Source organism: Mus musculus, chromosome 17, assembly GCF_000001635.26.
Source record: "Mus musculus strain C57BL/6J chromosome 17, GRCm38.p6 C57BL/6J".
Taxonomy (NCBI): domain Eukaryota; kingdom Metazoa; phylum Chordata; class Mammalia; order Rodentia; family Muridae; genus Mus; species Mus musculus.
Genome location: NC_000083.6, coordinates 90,187,242 through 90,211,663, shown reverse-complemented (window position 1 = coordinate 90,211,663; position 24,422 = coordinate 90,187,242). Strand labels below are relative to the sequence as shown.

General features: G+C 36.8%; 1 protein-coding gene across 42 annotated transcripts in view; it reads left to right on the top strand.

The window, feature by feature from the left end:
* Nrxn1 (neurexin I) overlaps positions 1–24,422 on the top strand; it is a 1,059,516-nt gene that overhangs the window by 881,496 nt on the left and 153,598 nt on the right. For all 42 annotated transcript variants that reach the window (NM_177284.2, NM_020252.3, NM_001346957.1 and 39 more), the window contains one exon: positions 3,170–3,341. In NM_177284.2, the coding sequence (NP_796258.2) occupies positions 3,170–3,341 (172 nt within the window). The remainder of the gene's footprint in view (positions 1–3,169; positions 3,342–24,422) is intronic.

Genomic DNA, 24,422 nt, shown 5'->3' with positions numbered 1-24,422 from the left:
TTCATTTCTTGAGGACTACTTAGGTTTTAAGAGTTCTTAGTCAAATCTTAGAAATCCCTCACCAAAGAAGTTGTTAAAATGGCTGAGTATGTGAAGGCTGCAGTGTCAGGGAAAAATCAAATCCTTTAAGTTGTCCTCTGACTTCCCCTTGTCATGCACCCCTTGGTGTATGAGCATATATGTGCACATGAAGACACACAATAAGAAACAACTTCTCACTTTTAATTATTGAAATTGAAATATGTTTGCATTATTCCCTTCCTTCACTTTCTCCCCTCTCTTCCTATGTTCACTCTGCCCTAACCCACGCCACCCAACCCTACTCTACCACACCTAACCCTTCTCCACTCCACCCCACTCCATCCCACTCCACTCCACCCCACCCCAACCCACTACCATTCCCTCTCAGATTCATAGCTCCCTTTTTTAAATTATTCTACATTCATAAATTTTGAAGTACATCTTGTTCAAGCTGTTTAGTGTTACTTGCATGTATATGATGTCTGACTGTAACTTTTTTACATTTATTTTATTTATTTATATTCCAGCCATTGCCTCCCCCCTTCATTGTCACCTCTCTCACAGTTTCTCATCCCATTCCCCCTCCCCCTTGGCTCACATCATAACATCAGTAATAGTGCCAGGCTTTGGTGCCTCCTCCCACACCCCATGAGACAGATCTCAAGTTGGGCCAGTCATTAGACTATATTTCCTTCGGTATCTTCTCCAGTTTTGTCCCTGAATTTCTTTTAGACAGAAAAAAAAACGGAATCAGAAATGTTGATTGTGGGTTAGTAATCCCATTCCTCCCCTTAAGACCCTGTCTATCTATTGAAGGTAGACTCTTCAAGTTCCCTTTCCCCACTGTTGGGCATTTTGGCTGCGATCACCTTCACTGAGTCCTGAGAGTCTCTCTCCCCATCTCCCTTCCCCAGAACATGCACATTTTCATTCATTCTCCTGGACTTCTGGGAGTCTCTCCTGTTCCCCACCCTAGTACCTGCTCCTGTTTTTTTCCCTCCCCCTCCTCACTCCCACCAAGATCCCTCCCTCCCTCTGCATCCCATGATTATTTTCTTCCCTCTTTTAAGTAGGACTGAAGCTGTAATTCTTTGTTTATGGTTGAGCATCCAGGAGATTTACCCCTTCCATGTTAGCATGGTTATGTTGGTATTGTACTTACTTAGGTCCTGTTCAGGCAGCCATAATGTTGGGGTGTCATAAGTGAAGTTCCTTATCATTTCTAGGATACGTGACCTCAAGCAAATGTCCTGGTCCCATGGACATTTGTTATTTCTCCATTTTAGCAAAATAACTATCCACTTATTTTTAATAAGTTAACGAGGTGTTTATGCATACTTAATGTATTTAAATAAACATGAATATATTTGAGTACAAGCTAATGCATAATTTTAACATATGAGATAAGACTAGAGGATGGTGTAAGAGTCTCATTTAAGTCATATGATCTTATCTGTTATTAGTACATGCATGGACAATATTAACAAGGGAAATGTGCTGGGGGGTGGACCCAGGTAGCTTGCTCATTCTTCAGTGGGGACCCTACCACCATGTGTAGGAGGGCAGACCCAGTGGGATTTTAATATATATAAATAAGAAGACATGAATTTTTGTGGAAAGCAATTGGAGAGAGGAGAAATTAGGGGAGGAGTAAGGGAGAAAGCAAGATTCAATACAATCAAAGTTTGTCTAATACATGTATAGATTTTTTCACAGTATGAATAACAAATATTTATATTAGGCTATAAGCATTTGTTTAATTAATCAACACACAAACTCTCAGAAGAGAAAGAAATGTGACATCTTAAAGTCAAATTGTTTATTGTTTATCAAGCCTAAAATAAATGAAAACAAAAGAATTAAAATTAAATTAATAAAAAATTCTTTATGTGCAATAAATACATGCGATACAGAAAACTTTAATGTTTTCAGCAGTGTCTGAAACAGCACCTCGAGCATTTTTCTTAAATTAATCTAGTTTTATTTGAAAGATTTTTTTTAATATAAGTTTTTCTATTATACACTGATGTCATCGTCTTGCCTAGAATAGTACTGAGAAACCTTCAACAGTTTAAACCTATGGGGTCCAAGTATGCACTCCAAACCTTCTGGCTTCTCATTTAAAACCCCCTGTGTCCTTTAACACCCTCTTCCCCAGTGTTGTTTCTCTCAATTAAGGCTTGTTGAAAGAAGAATCACAGATAGTCTGAGTCTGACTCTGAAAAGGGCCTGAAATGCCCATATCCTGTGCTACTGGTTATGCAAAAATCTCCATGCTTTCAAAATCAGCTCAGCTCATGGTAGGGTTGACAGCCCTGCTATCAGAGAAAGCTTCTTAGAGGTAGAGGACAGAGGTACATGAAGTTTTTGGAACCACAGGTGAAGTTATCAATCATAACTTTACCTTTAGAATGATTTTTAATACTGCTTTGCATAATTCAGAGAGGGTGTTAATTGTAGATAATTATTCTGGCTCCATTTTAGCTAATGTGTAACCTAAAAATTAGGGATTCATACTTTAGTTCCTGCTGTCTTTACTAAGTTGTGTGTCCTTGAACAAGATACTGCAGCCTTATGACACAGTTTCATCATCTGCAAGGAAAAGACAATGAGTGTGTCCTAAGCTGCTAATGTCTTGGTGGTTTGAAACTAAAGACTAAGAATCATTTCAGTGAATGCCTATTTCTCTGCCCGCCCTGTTACAGAGATGGCTTGTATTGTGAGCATCTGCCATTTGGTTCTAAACAGACTGTATTGCTCCCATTTCTCTCATTATTAAAAGGGAGGGTTTCAATCTGTGTTTTTCTTGTGAAATTGGGAGATTAGGTTAAGGAGATGTCAGAGGACATGAGGGTGTGTGCTCTCAGACAGGCAGCTGTGCACCTTCTCAGTGGCAGTCCCTGGGAAGAAGGCAGTTCAACTCCCTTGTAAATGTGTCTTTCAAAATATCAATTATCCATGAAAGAAATGTCTCAGAATTAGCCAGATGTCAAGATCTTCCTTCTATTGCATGTAGTTTTTCAGAAATAGAATCAGAAGAAAGCAGCTGTTGTCCAAAGCATGTTCTTGAACAATGCCTGCTATGCAATTCTTATCAAATGCTAATTTATTGAATTAATAAGACCCTTTCCCCCATCCTTCCTAACAGCACCAAGGAAAAATTGGAGTTAAGTTTAATGTTGGGACAGATGACATCGCCATCGAAGAGTCTAATGCAATCATTAATGATGGGAAATACCATGTAGTACGTTTCACAAGGAGTGGTGGCAATGCCACGTTACAGGTGGACAGCTGGCCAGTTATCGAACGCTACCCTGCAGGTAAGCAAGGGCTTGTGGACTTGGGAAGTTTTATGAAAAAAAAAAAAAAAAAACTGGAAAAGCCAATGGTTGCGTCCGTTTCTTCAAATTGTGGTTTTTTTTTTTTGAAAAGCCATCAAGTATTTATTAGACTTTAGAGTCATGTCAATGTAATGTTGTCCTAAACTGTTCTTGCTACTGTGTACAAATGACATTTTATTAGGTGAATTTGAAGTCACACATTGTCTTTTGCAAAATACAGAACATGAGTGCACTAGAAAAATGCACACATGAAAAAGCACACGTGTCAAAGCTTTTTACTGAATCCTTGCATTTGAACAAAGGAAAGGCTTTGTCAAAAGTAACAGTTAAAATTTAAATTCAGGGGAAAAACATTATAACACTTTCTTTGAGAACAAATAAAGCTGTCCCTTTGACAGTGGCACACAAGAGAGACGTACAAAACACGTGAGCAGAGCAGGTGGCAAGCAGCGATGCAGCCAGTAGTGAGATGAAAAGAAACACTGCACCACAGATCTGCAGCTAGGATTAAACTGAGTTCATTTCCCTTGTGTAAAACGATAGTGATTCACGAGGACTCTGGGATGATAGTGTGTCACTCAACTGAAGTCTATAAAATGTTCTCTTTCTCTATAGCACAGTTCATGACACAGTGTAAATAAAAACATAAAACCAATTTATATTCTATGCAGTAAACTGATAACAATAGTGAATACAGAGGCAACTCCTTTGTTGGAATTATTTGCTTCTTAGAATAAATAATTTGATTAAACATTTTATTGATTATACACCAGTTTTCTCTGGGAATGACCTATAATGAAGACATAAAATCTCCTTGACGCCTGTCTGAGTGTCTTCTGACTTCTATCATTCTCTGTTTTCAGTCCTAACCTGTTCATTTGTTCTGCAAATATGTGATGAACGAAATGTAACAGAACACACTTCCTTGTGATAACATTTAAAATCAAGAACATAGAGAACACGTCTGGGAATTACTGAAATACTCACAAGCAACAAGCATGCAATAAGTGCTTATCAATTTATCCTGGAAAATATCAAGGCCAACCTGGACTGCACAGTGAGCTCCAGGACAGCTAGGACTACTACTACCACGTGTCTCAAATAAAGAAAGAAAAAGGGAGGGAGGGAGGGAAGGAGAGAGAAAGAGAGACAGAGACAGAGAAGAAGGAAGGAAAGAAGAAAGGAAGGAAGGAAGGAAGGAAGGAAGGAAGGAAGGAAGGAAGGAAGGAAGAAGGAAAGAAAGAAAGAAAGAAAGAAAGAAAGAAAGAAAGAAAGAAAGAAAGAAAGAAAGAAAGAAAGAAGAGGGTGGGAGGGAGAGATAGAAGGAAAGGAGGGGGAAGAAAGAAAGAGAGAAAGACATAAGATGTACTTGAAGATTTAATAATAAGAAACAAATATTTAGAAACAATTGTCATAGTTATAATCTTTTATATCTAGACACCTACTCTAGGTGCCCATTCACTAAAGAGTGCTTTAATTATCATGAATAAATGAAGATTGAGCCAAATTCCATATGTTATTGTGAAGGACACATGCAATAGCTGGCACGTAAAATATTATAGCACTGATGAAAAATTTCACGTATACTACACATATGAAAATGCATGAGAAAGTGCTATCAATATAAAAACGTTAAATTCTGCATGTATTACACACATAAGAACTTAATGTTATAAAGAGCACAGAGACATCACCATTATGCTATTTAATTGTCTACCCATCTCCCCTGTGTGCACTTCAGCATGATGCTAACAAAGGGGAGAAAGCATGAGACTTTCAAACATTCATTTCTCCTGGTGTTTTACCACCAGCAAAGCTGTAGAGGTTGAATATAAATTTCAAAGTGTGAGTGACCTAGATTAAAAGATTTTAGAACAATGTGATTTTAAATATGAGTTCAATATCATAGTCTAGTATATATCTTTTATATCAGCTTGAGGCTTGGCTATTTTTATTTTAAAAATTTAGGGAGGTTATTATTCATTAGAAAAGCCACTAGACTAATGCTTTTACCACCAAATCCTATAATCAGAGAAGCAGGAACGGAACCAACGGACTGTATTTGCTTCCTTTTAAAGTTCCTGCACTGCAGAATACAAGGGTTGAAATTAGTAATTAAGGATAGCACTTAACCTTCCATTATAGGCTTTTGTGGTAAGTGCTTTTATATGAAGCAATTTGTCTGGTAGCGACACTACACCTTTAATGAAAAGCACCTAAAGCATTGACCAGTGGTATTGCCCTGCAGGTGTCAGGAAGGCTTTCATAGAGAAACTAATTAGGAGATATAGATTTTAGGCTCTTTTGGAAATGGGATATTCCTACAAGCCAACAATTCATATTTAAGACTAAGTATTGAAATTCCCGTAAATCCCTTTTCAATTATTCTCTGTGCATGAAGCAAAGTACAGAAATAATATTTTCCTTTAAAGTTGAGAAAATTGTTTCTTATTTCATGTCAGTTAAAGCTCTAGAATATAATGCATCATTAATTTCTGATTTGTTCCTAATTACAGTTATGTAGCAAAATGTTCTCTCTCAACAAAAATAGACCTCCTCCTCTAATGTTACTCAACAAAGCCTTATGTCATTTTGCTGTCCCCAACTCAAGATTATTCCCAGAAAATCAGTTTCTTTGGGAAATAAGCTTTAGCTTCATATGTGAAAAATACCTTTTATATCTTTACAAAGTTAAATTATAATTTTATTTTTATGACTACGTTAGGCCTATCTACGTATATGTAAAAAATGTATATACTACATACAAGGAACTCATTAGGTTCCTTGTTTGGCAACAAGACAATTTTTAAGTATTCAATACTAGAACCATTGTACATGGGGAAATATAAGGGTTATCTCATATTTAGCTAAGAATATATTCAAAAATAAGAATACAGATTTTTAAAAGGACACAACAGATTCTCAGATTATTTTGCAGTGAGTGGTGTAAGAAACTGGGAACAAAATTTGGGTCTTTTCAAGCAAGCAGTTATTGGTTGGAATTAGCTGGTAGAGATGGAGACTGACATATATCCATGAAACTGTTAAATAGCTCATATGCTAAAAAGAAAAGATAAGAATGAGTAAAATCTTAACAGGGTGAGTACAAAGTGCATTGTAAGTACTTAAGGACAGTTAAAGAAGAGCTGTTTCCTCCCTTTCCCCTCTCCTCTCCTCTTCTGTCTGCTGTTCTCCCTCCTCTCTCCTTCCCTTCCTCCTCTCATCACCTCTTTCTCTGCCTTCACTTTTCCTCTTTTCTCCTCTGAAATTTTCTCCTCCTTTTCTTTGCCTCCCCACTTCCTGCCTCTTGCTCTCTCATTTTACGATTATAACATTCAGCATCCTAATGTCACAGATTCAGGAGGGGGCAGTAGGTAGCAGTAAACTGGAAATCTGCAGTAAGATAGAAACATAACACAAATGTTCTTGATCACTAGATTACATAGCTTGGGAAACAACAAGGATATTGAACACCTACCAAAATCAAAACAAAATTGCTAATGGGGTTTGAATAAAGAAACAAACGAAGGTCTAGATTATTGTCACAAAGTCAATCCTTTAGGCAAGAGAGAAGTTGAAAGAGAAATATCCCAGAGGAAGATTTCATGGGATAGTTCAAGTTTGTTTTTCTAGCTATCCAATTTGACTGAAGTCTCATAGGTTTTAAAAGGAACTCAATCCTTTGTTTATTGGCTAAGTCTGATAAAATTTAGGTCATGGGAAAATTTCAGGCCATGGGAAACCCATTCATTATTGCCATTAAATTCAACCCATTTATTTAGATAAATTGGTTACTCATTTTTAACCAATGTCATCATTACTATATTATTTAAGACAGTTCTTATTTAGTATTAAAAGTTTGATGCTATTTTTTTTTAATGAGTTTATGTTTAACCTACTTTTGGCTATGTGTGATGTAATTAAGAAAACCTACTTCATTTGCAATCAGAATACTTAAAAGATGAAACAAGCTTCAGTCTTTCTATTCTAGCTTCCTTCATTGTGAAACAAGGAAATTGAACCTTGACAAGGCCACCTGATTTTCTCTGGGTTACTATGCCTATTAGTAGCTAGTCAAAACTATTAACTCTTATCTGTAGGTAACAGAAGATCAAATAATGGGTGAGGCTTTTGTCCCAGCAGTGGTATAGACTTTAAAGCCTGGGGTCCAGCTTGACTGTTTGCCTGTAAATGGATATACACTTCTTATTCTGTTATTTTTGGTGACACAGGCACCAATAAAGATTAAGAAAATTAAACAGTAACAGGTGGAATAAAATTAACCTTGTTACAAAAGCCATAGGTACTTCGTTTACACTAACTTTTTGAGTCCTTAGCATTCATTAGTAGGCTCTGATTATTTTTAAAGTTCACTTGAAAAGCTTAATTAGTGAGTTAGGTAAATCATTACAAAGAATTAGAATTAGCACATTAGAGTCCTTGAGGGTTTGGAGGGGGAAAGTCTGTCTTAACAGAAGACTAATCCCATGCTGTGGTTAATTACATTAACTTTTCAGTTGTCAACAGATTCTGAAACCTATATTAAACTTCATTTGAGAAAAAATTCTCCATTGTTATTTTTCACCGAAATAAAATTACAGATATGTTGAACATTTATCACATTTATCAGTGTTTGGCTTCTGTTTGGCATGGATAAGCATCCATCAGTCTTCAGTTTTCTACGTTTTCTCTTAAGTTCTCTGTGAAGTGTGAGAATAAGAACTCCCCCCCCCCCAAAAAAACCCTCTATTTTTAATGTCAAATATCTTTCATTGTGGTCTTCAATTTTGCGAACACTTTGAGTATATCCTTGCTGTTGAGCATAATAAACATTTTATTGATTAATATATTAAATATACTGGGCTAAAGTTCCTGACTAAGATTCAAAGATGTCTGAGACTGTAAGAGAAAAGCTGTTGTTTTTGTTTTTAATGACTTTTAATCATTCCTATACTTGATAGGCCCTGAATATTTTTAAATTCCACTTAACTGTTGCTGTGGGAAATATTAGTAGGCTCTAACTTGCTGCTTATTTATTTAAGAAAAAGTTCCTCTGGTAGTTTGGTGGATCTTGGACTCACTTGGACTGCACATACTGCAAAGCATAGATCATGTAGATATTTTTGAACCCATCGGTTTCCATAGTACAACAGAAGTAAATGATGCATCAACAATGCTGAAACTGCTCCATGTTTAAAATTGAGGTCTTGTGGTATGTCTGTGAGTGGTCTCTTGTTTCTTTCATTTTATGTGTTTACAATATGTCATGCTGTGCTCTAGGCCAGGAAATTTGTATCTGTCCATGACCTCCATAAAATGATCTTGTACTCATACTATACCATCTGCTTCTTATCAATATTATACTCCGTTGCACTTAGGCTACATTTTCATAGGACTAAATTAATCACTGTCTATAAGACAATTCACAAAAGTGTTTGGCCCTATCAAGATATATATTTCTATTTACAAAACACAACCATTCTTTATCCCAAGAAATTGTATTAATAACTGTTTATTGCTGACCAAACTGAAATAGCCTAAATATTTAGACTTTTTCAGTTCTGTATTGTTGTTTATTACTGGATGTCATTGTGAAATGACTCCAGACACATAAAGTTGAGGTCTTTTTAATTGATTCTAGTATATTTTTTCTCCCGGTTTAATCAGGTTCACAGTTGAAACATTAAGATAGTATATCATAACATATTGAGAAACAAGGAAATAAATAAAATAAGATGCCCTTTTTGATTTTCTATAATGTGGCATGTGAAGTTAAATTTAAGTTGAGCTCACGAAAAGAATTAAGTGTGTTTTTGAAATACTTAACAAATATCAACATGTTCAAAATTGCCAGTTTTTTTTTAATTAATTTATTTTTTACATTTTATATTCAATTCCCTGCCCCCACCATTCACCCTCAGACATTCTCAAATCCCACACCTCCTCCCCAACCCACCCTGTCCCCACATGGATGCCCCCCCATCCCACCTGACCTCTAAACACCCTGGGGCCTCCAGTTTCTTGAGGGTTAGGTGCATCATCTCTAAATGAACACAGACCTGGAAGTCCTCTACTGAATGTGTGTTGTGTGTGTGTGGGGGGGTGTCTCTTATCAGCTGATGTCTATTTGCTGTCTATTTGGTGGTCCAGTGTTTGAGTGATCTCAGGGGTCCAGATTAATTGAGTTAAGACTGCTGGCACTCCTACAGGATCGCCCTTCTCCTTAGCCTTTTTCGGCCTTCCTTAATTCAACAAGAGGGGTCAGCTGCTTCTGTCCATTGGTTGGGTGCAAATATCTGCATCTGACTCTTTCAGCTGCTTGTTGGGTTTTTCTGAGGACAGTCCATTATAGGTCCATTTTTGTGAGCCCTCCATAGCCTCAGTAATAGTGTCAGGCCTCGGGACATCACCTTCAGCTGGATCCCACTTTGGGCGTGTCGCTGGACCTTATTTTCCTCAGGCTCCTCTCCATTTCCATCCCTGTAATCTTTTCACACAGGAACAATTATGGGTCAGAGATGTGACTGGGATGGCAACCCCATACCTCACTTGATGTTCTATATTCCTACTGGAGGTGGGCTCTATAATTTCCCTCTCCCTACTGTCGGGCATTTCATATAAGGTCCCTTCCTTTGAGTCCTGAGAGTGTCTTACCTTCCTGGTCTCTGGTGCATTCTGGAGGGTCCCGACAACCTTCTATTTCCCGAGGTTGCCTGTTTTCATTCTTTCTGCTGGCCCTCAGGGCTTCAGTACCTTTCCCTCACAAAATACCAGATCAGGTTCCCCTCTCCCCCTACTCCCTCCCTTGTCCACTTTTCCTCCCAGGTCCCTCCTTCCCTCACCACTTGTGATTGCTTTCTTGTCTCTCCTGAGGCATCCTCCATGGGCACTTCACCTTGTTGACCTTTTTGAGTTCCATGGACTGTAGCTTGGTTATTCTGATTTTTTTTTTTTTTGGCTACTATCCACTTATAAGTGAGTATGTACTATGCATGTCTTTTTGGGTTTGAGTTACCTCACTCAGGATGATATTTTCTAGTTCCATCCATTTCCCTCAGGATGGAACTAGAAAATAGGACTCAGGATGTCCTTTTCTTAATAGCTGAGTAGTATTCCATTGTGTAAATGAACCACATTTTCTGTCCATTCTTCTGTCATGGGACATCTAGGTTGTTTCTAGTTTCTGGCTATCACAAATAAGGCCGCTATGAACATAGTGGAACACTTGCATCTGTGGTTTGGTGGGGCATCTTTTTGGTATATTCCCAAGAGTGGTATTTCTGGCTCTTCAGGTAGATATATTTATAATTTTCTGAGAAACCTCCAGATTGATTTCCATAGTGGTTGTACCAATTTATAATCTGACCAGCAATGGAGGAGTGTTCCTCTTTTTCCACATCTCCACATCCTCTCCAACATTTGTTGTCACCTGAGGTTTTGATCTTAGCCATTCTGATTGGTGTGAAGTGGAATCTCAGGGTTGTTTTGATTAGCATTTCTCTAATTATTAAGGACTTTGAACATTTCTTTAGGTGCTTCTCAGCCACTCGAGATTCTTCAGTTGTGAATTCTCAGTTTAGTTCTATGTCCCATTTTTTGATTTGTGTACACACACACACACACACACACACACACACACACACACTGGATATTATCCTTCTTTCTGATGTGGGGTTAGTGAAGATTTTTTGCAAAATTCTAGGATAACTATTTGTCTTATTGACTATGTCCTTTACCTTACAGAAGCTTTCCAGTTTCATGAGGCCCCATTTTTCAATTCTTGATCTTAGAGTATGAGCCATTGGAGTTCTGTTTAGGAAATTTCCCCTTGTGCCAATGAGTTGAAGGCTCTTTCCCAGTTTCTCTTCTATTAATTTCAGTGTACCTGGTTTTATGTTGAGGTCCTTGATCCACCTGGACTTGAGCTTTGTACAAGGTAGCAAATGCAGGTCTATTTTCATTCTTCTACATACAGACAACCAGTTAGACCAGCACCATTTATTGAAGATGCTTTCTTTTTTCCCATTGTATATTTTTGGTATTTTTGCCAAAGACAAAGTGACCATAAGTGTGGTTTTATTTCTGGGTCTTCGTTTCTATTCTATGGATCAAATTGTCAGTCTCTGTACCAAAACCATGCAGTTTTTACCACTATTGCTCTGCAGTAAAGCTTGAGGTCACAGATGGTGATTCTCCTAGCTGTCCTTTTATTGTTAAGAATTGTTTTCGGATTTAGGATTGGTAAAGATCTTTTCTCAATTTTTTTTCCATTTTGTCTTATTGACAGTGTCCTTTGCCTTACAGAAGCTTTGAAATTTTATGAGGTCCCATTTGTCAATTCTTGATCTTACAGCACAAGCCATTGGTGTCCTGTTCAGGAAAATTTCCCCTGTGCCCTTATGGTTAAGGCTCTTCCCCCACTTTCTCCTCTATAAGTTGCAGTGTCTCAGGTTTTATGTGGAGGTCCTTGATCCACTTAGATTTGAGCTTTGTACAAGGAGATAAGCATGGATCAATTCACATTCTTCTACATGCTAACCACCAGTTGAGCCAGCACCATTTGTTGAAAATGCTGTCTTTTTTCCACTGAAAGCTTTTAGCTCCTTTGTCAAAGATCAAGTGACCATAGATGTGTGGGTTCATTTCTGGGTCTTCAATTCTATTCCACTGATCTACTTGCCTGTCACTGTAGTTTAAACTATCATGTAGTTTTTAATCACAGTTGCTTTGTATTACAGCTTGAGGTCAAGGATGGTGATTCCACCAGAGGTTCTTTAATAGTTGAGAAGAGTTTTTGCTATTCTAAGTTTTGTTATTCCAGGTGAATTTGCATATTGCCCTTTGTAACTCTGTGAAGAATTGAAGTTGGAATTTTGAAGGGGATTGCATTGAATTTATAGATTGATTTTGGCAAGATAACCATTTTTATTATATTAATCAATAAAAAAGAAAAAAAGAAAAGAATTGTTTTGCTATTCTGAGTTTTTTTTACCTTTCCAGATGAATCTGAGAATTGTTCTTTCCATGTCTTTGAAGAATTGTGTTGGAACTTTGATGGGAATCACAATGAATCTATAGATTGCCTTTGGTAGGATGGCCATTTTTACTCTGTTAAATCTGCCAATCCAAAAGCATGGGAGAACTCTACATTTTCTGAGATCTTATTAGATTTATTTCTTGATAGACTTGAAATTATTGTCATCCAGGTTTTCGCTTGTTTGGTTAGAGTCACACCAAGACACTCTATATTATTTGAGGCTATAGTGAAGGGAGCTATTTCCCTAATTTCTTTCTCAGCCTGTTTATCCTTTGTATAAAGGAAGGCTAATGATTTATTTGAGTTAATTTTATATCCTGCCACTTTGCCAAAGTTGTTTTTCAACTGGAGAAGTTCTCTGGTAGAATTCTTGGGGTCGCTTCTGTATACTATTATATCATCTACAAATAGTGATACCTTTATTTCTTCTTTACCCATTTACATCACCTTGATCTCCTTTTGTTGTCTTATTGTTCTACCTAACATTTCTAGTACTATATTGAATAGATACAGGGAGAGTGGGCAGCCTTGTCTTGTCCACAGTTTCAGTGTGATTGCTTCAAGTATGTCTCCATTTATTTGATATTGGATTTTTGTTTGCAGTAAATTGCTTTTATTATGTTTAGGTATGGGCCTTGAATTCCTAATCTCTCCAATACTTTTAACATGAAGGAGTGTTGTATTTTGTCAAATGTATTTCTGTGTTGAAGGTGATGATCATGTAATTTTTTTCTTTGAGTTTGTTTATATAGTGGATAACATTAATGGATTTTTGTATATTAAACCAACCTTCCATCCCTGGGATGAAGCCTACTTGATCATGGTGAATGACAGTTTTGATGTGTTCTTGGATTCAGTTTGCAAGAATTTTATTGAGTATTTTTGCATCGATATTGATAAGTGATATTGGTTAGAAGTTCTCTTTTTGGGCTGGGTCCTTGTGTGGTTTAGCAATAAGAGTAATTGTTTCCTCCTAGAATGAGTTTGGTAGATTTCCTTCAGTTTCTATTTTATGGAATAGTTTGAGTAAAATTGCTATCAGGTCTTCTTTGAAGGTCTGGTAGAATTTTGCACTAAATCCATCTGATGTTGGGCTTTTTGGTAGGGAGGTTGTTAATTACTTCTTCTATTTCCTTGTGTGATATGGGCCTGTTTAGTTTACCTGCTCTCGATTTAACTTGGTATGTGGCATCTGTCTAGAAAATCATCCATTTCGTCTAGATTTTTCAGTTTTGTTGAGTATAGGCGTTTATAGTAGGATCTGATTTTTTAAATTTCCTCCATTTCTGTTGTTAGGTCTCTCTTTTCATTTCTGATTTTATTAATTTGGATACTGCCTCTTGGTCCTTTAGTTAGTTTGGCTGGGGGTTTATCTATCTTGTTGATTATCTCAAAGAACCAGCTTGTGGTTTTACTGATTCATTGTATAGTTTCATGTCTATTTGGTTGATTTCAGCCCTGAATTTAACTATTTCCTGCCTTCTACTCCTCTTAGGTGAGTTTGCTTCTTTTTGTTCTAGAGCTCTCAGATCTGCTGTTAAGTTGTTAGTGTAAGATCTCTCAAGATTCTTTACTAGTGCACTTGGAGCTATGAAATTTCCTCTTAGCACTACTTTCATTGTTTCTCATAAGTTTGGGTATGATGTGTCAGCATTTTCATTAAATTCCAGGAAGTCTAATTTCTTTCATTATTTCTTCCTTGAACAAGTTTTCATTGAACAGAGAATTGTTCAGTTTCCACGTGTATGTGGGCTTTCTGTAGTTTTTGCTGTTATTGAAGACCAGCCTTGGGCCATGGTGATCTGTTAGGATGCATGGTATTATTTCAGTCTTCTTGTATCTGTTGAAGGTTGTTTTGTGAACAAGTATATGATCTATTTTGGAGAAGGTGCCGTAAGGTTCTGAGAAGAAGGTGTATTCTTTTGTTTTAGGGTGAAATGTTCTGTAGATATCTGTTAAATCCATTTGGTTCATAACCTCTGTTAGTTTCACCGTGTCTCTGTTTAGTATCTGTTTCAATGATCTGTACATTGGTGAGAGTGGGGTGTTGAAATCTCTTACTATTAATGTGTGGGGTCCAATGTGTGTTTTGAGTTTTAGTTAAGTTTCTTATGGTCTTTCACTTGCCTTTTGACACCTGGATATACCTGGAGTTTGTTGGTCTGGATGACTGCATGGAGTCTGCCTTTTTTCCCCTTGCTTCATGTCTCCCAGTAGCCCTGCTGCCCTGCCTGAAGCAGATCACCTATGGGGCCTTCCAATTCGGTGCTCTTCACAGGGGTAGAGAAGCTGCAAATCTGTTGCCATGGCAGCAGTAGATCTCCAGGGAGGCCTTCAGACAACTGCTCTGTTTGCAGTGGGTCCAACTAGTTGTCTGCCCTAGCAGCAAGGACCTGAGAATTTTCAATAATTTTTTTCTTTGAAAATCCTCATATCTTATACTTTAGAAAACAACCATTATAAAACAACATTTTTCATTGCTACAATTTTGCTAAGTAAAGTGTGTCTTATAATTTAAAAATCACATTTTCATGTGAGGATTACTACCAAACTCCCACTTTTATCCTCAAGTTTTCAATGTTTACATTGTTTAACAAATTAAATTCATTGCATGATAAATGGGTGTTAGGTTCCATTCATTATTTAATTATGAGAAAGTAGACATTACCTTGTCCTGATTTTAAATTAAGAGTAGCTGAAATTTCCTGCTGTCTACACCTCTTGGGTGAATTTGATTCCTTTTGTTCTAGAGCTTTTAGGTGTGCTGTCAGGCTACTAGTGTATGCTCTCTCTAGTTTCTTTTTGGAGGCACTCAGATCTATGAGTTTTTCTCTTAGGACCACTTTCATTGTGTCCCATAAGTTTGGGTATGTTGTGGCTTCACTTTCATTAAAAGTCTGTAATTTCTTTCTTTATTTCTTCCTTGACCAAGGTATCATTCAGTAGAGTATTGTTCAGCTTCCATGTGAATGTTGGCTTTCTATTATTTGTGTTGCTATTGAAGATCAGCCTTAGTCCGTGGTGATCTGATAGGATACCTGGGATGATTTCATTGCTGAGAGGACCCTGATATAGCTGTCTCGTGTGAGGCTAGGCCAGTGCCTGGCAAATACAGAAGTGGATGCTCACAGTAATTTATTGGATGGAACACAGGGCCCACAGTGGAGGATCTAGAGAAAGTACCCAAGAGCTGAAGGGGTCTTCAACCCTATAGGTGGAACAACATTATGAACTAACTAGTACCCCCAGAGCTCATGTCTCTAGCTGCATATGTAGCAGAAGATGGCCTAGTAGGCCATCATTGGGAAGAGAGGCCCCTTGGTCTTGCAAACTTTATATGCCCCAGTACATGGGAACGCAATGGCCAGGAAAAGGGAGTGGGGAGTTGGGAAGCAGGGCAGGGGCAAGGGTATAGGGGACTTTTGGGATAGCATTTGAAATGTAAATGAAGAAAATATTTAATAAAAAATAGTAATTTAGCACCAAAAAAAGTAAGAAGAGTAGCTGAAAAAAATGTAAATTTTGAAAAGTTACTTTTAACATTTCTTCTCTGGAGATTTCAATAGATTAGTCAGTCTACATGCTGGTTGTAAACAATGAGATGATCCTGTTCAATGTGAGTTTCTCCCTATCAATATAAATATTCATAAACCCATATAGATATGGTGGCTCATGGCTCTAATCTCAAAGAAGTCAGGGCAGTAATTCAAGGCAGTAAATTCAAGTCTGGAACTGGAGCAGAAGCCACAGAGGAGTGCTTCCAACATTTCCCTCATGACTTGCTCAGCCTGCTTTCTCACAGCTCTTAGGACTACCAGACCAGGGATGACACCGTCCAGATTAAGCTGAGCTCTCACATTACTCATCAATCCAGAAAAGATACCACAGGTTTGCTTCAGCCCAGTCTGGTGGAAGAAGTTTTCAAATTAAGATTCCTTCACCCTAAATGCCACTACCTTGTGTACAATTGTTATTCAACTAACCACCAAAAAACTTGACCAGTATTTTCACAAGGATGAAATATGTGAATGACAAAATCCACAAATCTAAAGAGACTGAGACATAAGAGATGAGCGTATTAAAGGTTGTAGATTAGATTCTGGAATATAACATTAGTTAAGATTTTCTTAATCAGGGGAAGTGAAGGAGAAGCACATCAAACTCCTATAGCTTATTCATTACAACAGCTGAGTAGGTTCAACATTTAGAAATGATTCTTACCTAAAATATGTTTTGCTCAAATATCTTTATTTCCTAGAAATAAAATTTAATAGACAGAAGTTCATGTCTTTGGCAATGTGATAAATAATATTCATTTGAGGCAAACAATTTATATATGCCCATGTACATGCAATTATTAGAATAGTATATTTGTTCTTACAGAGTATAAACTCAAGTTTGTAATAATCTGAAAGTATTAAGACAGAATGACACAATAGATGGTAAACATTTAGGAACTATGAAGCTTAAAAGTAGGCTATATATTAAAATTAAATTAGGATAATGAATATCTTGTGTCAAATTTAGCTCCACAGATAGAAGAGGTTTCAAAGACACTCTTTCATCTTATGTGGTTTCAAGTCTGTTTTATTTTATTTTTTTTTTTAATTTGCCTGCATTCCCCCAACCCTGGGAATCTGAGACTTGACTTTCTTCACATTATGTTTTATTGAAGTAATTCGTCAACTTGATTGAATTATCTCTACTGGTGACCAAGAGATTTAAAGTGGCCATTGAGACTTCAGGACAGACTAGCCTGAGCATAAGTCTGTCCAGAATATTACCATATTCATTTGCTATGAAGAATTTCAGCTAGAATTATGAGATAAAAGACTAGACAGCACAGAGGAACATTAAGCCTCATTTTTTTTCCTTTTTAGATAATGTCAACTAATTGAATCATCAATATATTTCAGGGTCACCTTTGCTGAAACATTTTAAAAGTCCAAGTAGAGCCTTCAGTTCTCTCATTTATTATTTTTTTATTGCTTAGGGTGGCAGAAGATTTAGAAAATAGTACATTCTATGGTTAGAATAAAAACAAACAAGTGAAGCTTTTAAAAATGCACAGGTGACTTGGCTGAAAAGAGGCAAAATGGTCACAGTTAGAAAATGCCTGTGCTTTACGGAAATGAAGTTTCCTTAGAAGGTTACATCCACTAAGTTAAATAGACTTAAAAATAGTATTGAACTGCATCGAGGTGAAGCGGGAACAGAGCTCACCCCAAGTCCCAGACATTTGTCAAATCCTTTAATTTCACGACAGTGAGTTGGAAAGGTGATTGTGGGTGACTCTATATGAGGAATCTGCTGTATATTGTGCATTACCATTTAGTAATGACATAGATTATTCCATTCACATTTACAGAATTATTACATGGCAAAAATTATTAGTACTCTCCTTTGATTTTTTTTAAAAGGCCTTACTCTTCAAAATAGCAATCCATTGTTGAAAGAATCCAGAACAGGAATTCTGCCTGGGCAGAAACCTGGAGGCAGGAGCAGGGGCAGAGGCCATGAAGAGGTACTGCTTAGTGACTTGGTACTCATGGCTTACTCAGCCTACTTTTTTTATAGAACGTAGAACTATCAGCCCAACAACTGTACCACCTATGATGGTCTGGGCGATCTATCAATCACGAATTAAGAAAATACCCGACAGGCCTACTACCCTACCATATGAAGACATTTCCTTTATTGAGGCCTCCTGTTCGCAGGTGACATTAGTTTATACCAAAGTGACCTAAAACGACTCAGTCAGTCCAATGTCCCAGAGGGGTGTAGTTGAACTCAAGGTGGCCAGATTTCCATCTACCTGAGGAACAAGCACACTGATCCCCACCCTGGCTGCACACATTGGCATGCCACCACTTCCTCGGCAGCATGAGCTCAAGGAGGTTTTATTGGTCCTAGCCATTCTGATAGAGGGAATATGAAATATCAAAGCAGTTTTGTCTTACATTTCCTTGATGGCTAAGGATTCTAAGCATTTTGTTGTTTTTCAGCCATTTGTGTTTCCTCCTTTAAGAGTTCTGTTTATATCTGTACTCCATTATTTTAACTTGGTTACTTGTTTTCTTGATATATTTTGGACATTAGCATTCTATGCAACATATGGCGGGTAAAAATCTTTCATCTTCTGTGTACAGTTTGGCTTCTTTATCAAAAATCAAATATCTTGGGTATGTGAACTTGTGTCTGGGTCTTCAGTTTAATTCCATTGACCATTGCATGTTTTTATATTAATAGCATCCTATTTTTATTACTATTGCTCAATAGTATAGCTAATGAAATTTTATATGGAATTGCCTTCACTAGGCTGCCACTTTATCAGAATTGTGGCATTTTTTGCTATGCAGAAGCTTTTCAATTTCATTATGTCATGTTTATTAATTGTTAATATTAGTGTCTGAGCTTATGATGTTCTGTTCAGAAAGTTTTTCCTGCACCAATGAGGTCAAGACTATTCCGAACTTTTTCTTCTGTCAAATTCAGTGAATCTCATTTTAGATTGAGATCTCTGATCCATTTGCAGCTGAGTTTTGCAAAGGGTGATAAATATGGTTCTGTCTGAATTGGATACATGCTGCCGTCCTTTTTGACCAAAATCATTGTTGGAGATATTGTGTTTTAGTTTTTTTTCCACTGTGGATTTTGGCTTCTTTATAAAAAATCAGGTATCCATAGGTATATGAATTTACATAAATTTAATTTCATTTTCAGTGTTTTTATATGTTTTTATATCAATAACATGCTATTTTTATTACTACAACTCAAAAGTATAGCTACTGAAATAATATGGAAATTTGTGTTTCCATATAAAACTAAAAATTACCTTTTCAAAATCTGTTGGGCTATTTTTCCTTTTTAATTCTCCTAGTACATGAGCCGGGGAAGGGGGAAGCTGCCATCTTCTCAATCCCTCTTCACCTTCTTTCTTTGGAGCCTTATACCATTTTTATCATGCAAGTCTTTCACCTGCTTGGTTAGAGTTCCCTCAATATATTGTGTATATTTGAGGTGATTATAAAAGTTTTTGTTTCCCTGATTTCTTTCTCAGTCCATTTGTCATTTAAATATAAGAGGTCTACTTTGTGTGTGTGTGTGTGTGTGTGTGTGTGTGTGTGTGTGTGTGTGTGGTAATTTTGTGTCCACCTACTCTGTTGAATAGGAATTCCCTGGTGGAATTTTTAGGGCCACTCATATATAGTATACTACAATGTCACCTGCAATTAAAGACATTTTGGCTTCTTCTTTCCCTATTTGTATCCCCTTAATCTCCTTCAGTTGCCTTATTGCTCTGGCTAAGATGTCAACTACTAAACTGAATAGGTCTAGAGAAAGAGATAGGTCTTGATCTTAATTTTAGTGGAATTATTTAGGTTTTTCTTTATTTAACTTCATGTTGTTTACGGACTATATATTGACTTCTTTATGCCCTTTGAATCACCCCAGTGATATTTTTCTTTTTCTTCTTTTTTTATTATCATTATGAAAGGGTTTTGGACTTGTCAAAGGAAGGCCTTTTCTGCATCTAATGAAGTGATCATATGGCCTTGTTTTTCTGTAGATTATATTTATTGATTTATATGTGTTGAATTGGGAAGAAGCCTACTTGATCATGGCGGAAGATATTTCTGATGTGTTTTTTATTTGTCTTATAAATATTAAATTGAGAATTTTCACACTTACCTTCATAAGGATAATTGTTCTGTAATTATTTCATTGTTGGGCTTGGTGTGATCTCATAAAACCAATTGCTCAATGTTCCCTCTTTTCTGGACGAATTTGACTATTATTGAAATTCACTCTTCTCTCAAAGTCTAATAAAATTCTCCATTGGTCTGGAGCCTGAGGGTGTTTTTGTTTTGTTTTGTTTGTTTGTTTGTTTGGTTGGTTGAAAGACTTTTGTTCCTGTTTCTATTTCATCAGGGTTTATAGTTCTCTGTTCCCTAATCTAAAATGTTCATCTGATCTTGGTGTAACTTTGGTTCTATGTATTGAGAAAATTATTCATTGCTTTTAGATTTTGCATTTGGCAGAATACATGTTTTTAAAGTATGTCTTTATGATTCTCTGGATTTCCTATATGTCTGTTGAGATCTATATTTTCATTTCTAATTTAGTTAATTTACATCACTATCCATCTTTTAGTTAATTAGAATAAGAGTTTGTCAATGTTTATTTTTCTCAAAAGCTAAGATTTGTTTTCTTGAATCTTTGTTTTATTTTTGTTTTTATTGTTTTTATTTTATTGCTTTCAGCCTTGGGTTTCAATATTTCTTGTCATTTACTACTTTTGGGTGTGATTTCTTCTTTTTGCTTTATATTTTTCAAGTGTGTAATTCAATTACTAATCTAAGATTACTCCAGTTTTTAATGAAGATACTTAGTGCTGTGAACTTGTCTCTAAACACCATTTGCATCATGTCATGTATGTCTGAGAATGTTGTGTATCCATTTTTACTCAGTTCTAGACAGTCTTTAATTTCTTAATTTCTGTCTTGGCCCATTTTTTATTACATAGCGAGTTGTTCAGTTTCCATGCATACATAAGCTTTCTGTTATTGCAATTGTTATCAACATCCAGCTTTAATCTGTAGTGGTCAGATAGGATGTGGGATACTATTTTAATTTTCTTGTATTCCGTGAGACAATTTTGTGTCTAAGAATATGGTCAATTTGGGAGAAAGTTCCAAGAGGTGCTGAGAAGAAGGCATATTCTTTGTGTTTGGGTGAAATGTTCTGTAACTATGTTAGGTTTATAATGTTGGTTGTCTGCAACATTCCTTTGTTTAGATTTTGTCTGAATGTCCTGTCTCTTGACAACAGTGAGATAGTCTCCCAATATCAATGTGTGAAAGTCAATATGTGATTTAAACTGTAGTGTGCTTATTTTATGAACTTGGCTATCCTTGTTGGTACATGGATGGTACATTGCAGTGGTCTCTTGGTGGATATTTGCTTTCATTAGTATTTAGTGCCCTTCCCTAGCTTTCTTGATTAGTTTTTATTTGAAGTCGATTTTGTCAAATATTAAAATGGGTACACGAACTTGCTTCTAGGTCCATTCATTTGAAATCTCTTCTATCCTTTTACCATGAAGTGATGTCTATCCTTGATATTAAGGTATGGGTTTCTTTTTTTTTTCATGCAGCAGAAATATGAATCCTTTTTCTACATTATTTCTGCTAGTCTCTGTATTTTATTGAAAAATTGACATTCTTAACATAGAGAAATATCAATGAGTAATGTTGATTACTGTGATTTTATTGTTATTATTATTGGTTTGGTGGTGGTTGTGGATGTGAGTGTGCATGTGTGTTTCTCATCTTTTGATTTGCTTGTGTGGGATTATTTATTCCTTTTGTTTTCTTGGGAATGGTTTACTCTTCAGATTGGAGTTTTCCTTCTACCTTTAGGACTGGGTTTGTAGATAAATATTGTTTAATTTTTAAATGTATTTTTCATAACATATCTTCTTTTCTTCATCTATTATAATTGAAAGTTTTGCTGGGTAGAGTGGTCTGGGCTGACATCCATGTTCCCTTAACATTTTTAGATATACTATCCAATCCCTTCTGGATTTTAGCACGCACATAAAAAAGTTGGTGTTATTCTAATAGAGCTGGCTTTATTTCATGAAGTCATTGTTTTTAATAGCTGAGTAGTACTCCATTGTGTAAATGTACCACAATTTCTGTATCCATTCCTCTCTTTAAGGACATCTGGGTTGTTTCCAGCTTATGACTATTATACATAAGGCTGCTATGAACATGGAGCATATGTCCATATTAGAGCATCTTTTGGGTATATGCTCAAGGGTAGTAGAGCTGGGTCCTTAGGTAATACTATATCCAAATTTCTGAGGAAATGCCAGACTGTTTTCCAGAGTGGTTGTAGCAGCTTAATATCCCACCTACAGTGGATAAGTGTTCACCTTTCTCGACATCCTTGCCAGCATCTAATGTCACCTGAGTTTTTTATCTTAGCCATTCTGACTAGTGTGAGGTAGAATCACCGTGTTCTTCTGATTTGTATTTCCTAGATGACTAAGGATGTTGAACATTTCTTTAGGTTCTTCTTGGCCATTCAATATTCCTCAGTTGAGAATTCTTTGTTTAGCTTTGTACCCTAATTTTAATCAGGTTATTTGGTTGTCTTGAGTTCTTTGTATATATTGGTTATTAGCCCTTTATCGGATTAGGATTGATAAAGAACTTTTACCAATCTGGTGGGTGTTGTTTTACCCTTTTGATAGCGTCCTTTGCCTTTCAGACGCTTTGCAATTTTAAGAGATCCCGTTTGTCTATTGTTGATCTTACAGCATAAGCCATGGGTGTTCTATTCAGAAAATTTCCCCTGTGCCCATGTGTTCAGGGCTCTTTCCAACTTCCACCTCTATTAGAGTCTGTGTATATGGTTTCATGTGGAGGTCCTTGATCCACTTGGACCTGAACTTTGTTCAAGGAGATAAGAATGGATGAATTTGCATTCTTCTACATGTTGACTTTCAGTTGAACCAGCACCATTTGTTGAAATTGCTGTCCTTTTTCCACTGGGTGGTTTTAACTCCTTTGTCAAAGATCAAGGGACCATAGGTGTATGGATTCATTTCTGAGCTTTCAATTCTATTCCATTGATCTACCAGCCTGTCTCTGTACCAAGAGTATAAAGTTTTAGTTACTCTTGCTCTGTAATACAGCTTGAGGTCAGGGATGTTCATTTTCCCAGGTTTCCTCTTGTTGTTGAGAATAGTTTCTGATATCCTCCTGGGTTTTTTGTTATTCCAAACTAATTTGAGAATTGCTCTTTCTGAGTCTATGAAGAATTGAGCTGGAATTTTGATGGGGATTGCATTGACTCTGTAGATTACTCTTGGCCATTTTTACTATATAATCCTGCCAATCCATGAGCATGGGGGATCTTTCAATCTTCTGAGATCTTCTTAGATTTATTTCTTGAGAGACTTGAAGTTCTTGACATACAGATGTTTCATTTGCTTAGAGTCATACCAAGTTATTTTATATTATTTGTGACTATTGTGAAGGGTGTTATTTCCCTAATTTTTTCCCAGCTTGTGTATCCTTTGAGCATAGGAAGACTACTGATTTAATTGAGTTTATTTTATATCCAGCCACTTTGCTGAAGTTGTTTATGAGGTTTAGGAGTTCTCTGGTAGAATATTTGGAGTCACTTCAGTATACTATTATATAATTTGCAAATAGTGATATTTTCATTTCTTTTTTTTCCCATTTTTTATTAGGTATTTCGCTCATTTACATTTGCAATGCTATACCAAAAGTCCCCCATAGCCACCCACCCCCTCTCCCCTACCCACCCACTCCCCTTTTATGGCCCTGGCGTTCCCCTGTACTGGGGCATATAAAGTTTGCGTGTCCAATGGGCCTCTCTTTCCAGTGATGGCCGACTAGGCCATCTTTTGATGCATATGCAGCTAGAGTCAAGAGCTCCGGGGTACTGGTTAGTTCATAATGTTGTTCCACCTATAGGGTTGCAGATCCCTTTAGCTTCTTTGGTACTTTCTCTAGCTCCTTCATTGGGGGCCATGTGATCCATCCAATAGCCGACTGTGAGCATCCACTTCTATGTTTGCTAGGCCCAGGCATACTCTGACAAGAGACAGCTATATCAGGGTCCTTTCAGCATAATCTTGCTAGTGTATGCAATGGTGTCAGCATTTGGATGCTGATTATGGGATGGATCCCCGGATATGCTAGTGACTACATGGTCCATCCTTTTATCTCAGCTCCAAACTTTGTCTCTGTAACTCCTTCCAAGGGTGTTTTGTTCCCACTTCTAAGGAGGGGCATAGTGTTCATACTTCAGTCTTCATTTTTCTTGAGTTTCATGTGTTTAGGAAATTGTATCTTATATCTTGGGTATCTTAGGTTTTGGGCTAATATCCACTTATCAGTGAGTACATATTGTGTGAGTTCCTTTGTGAATGTGTTACCTCACTCAGGATGATGCCCTCCAGGTCCATCCATTTGGCTAGGAAT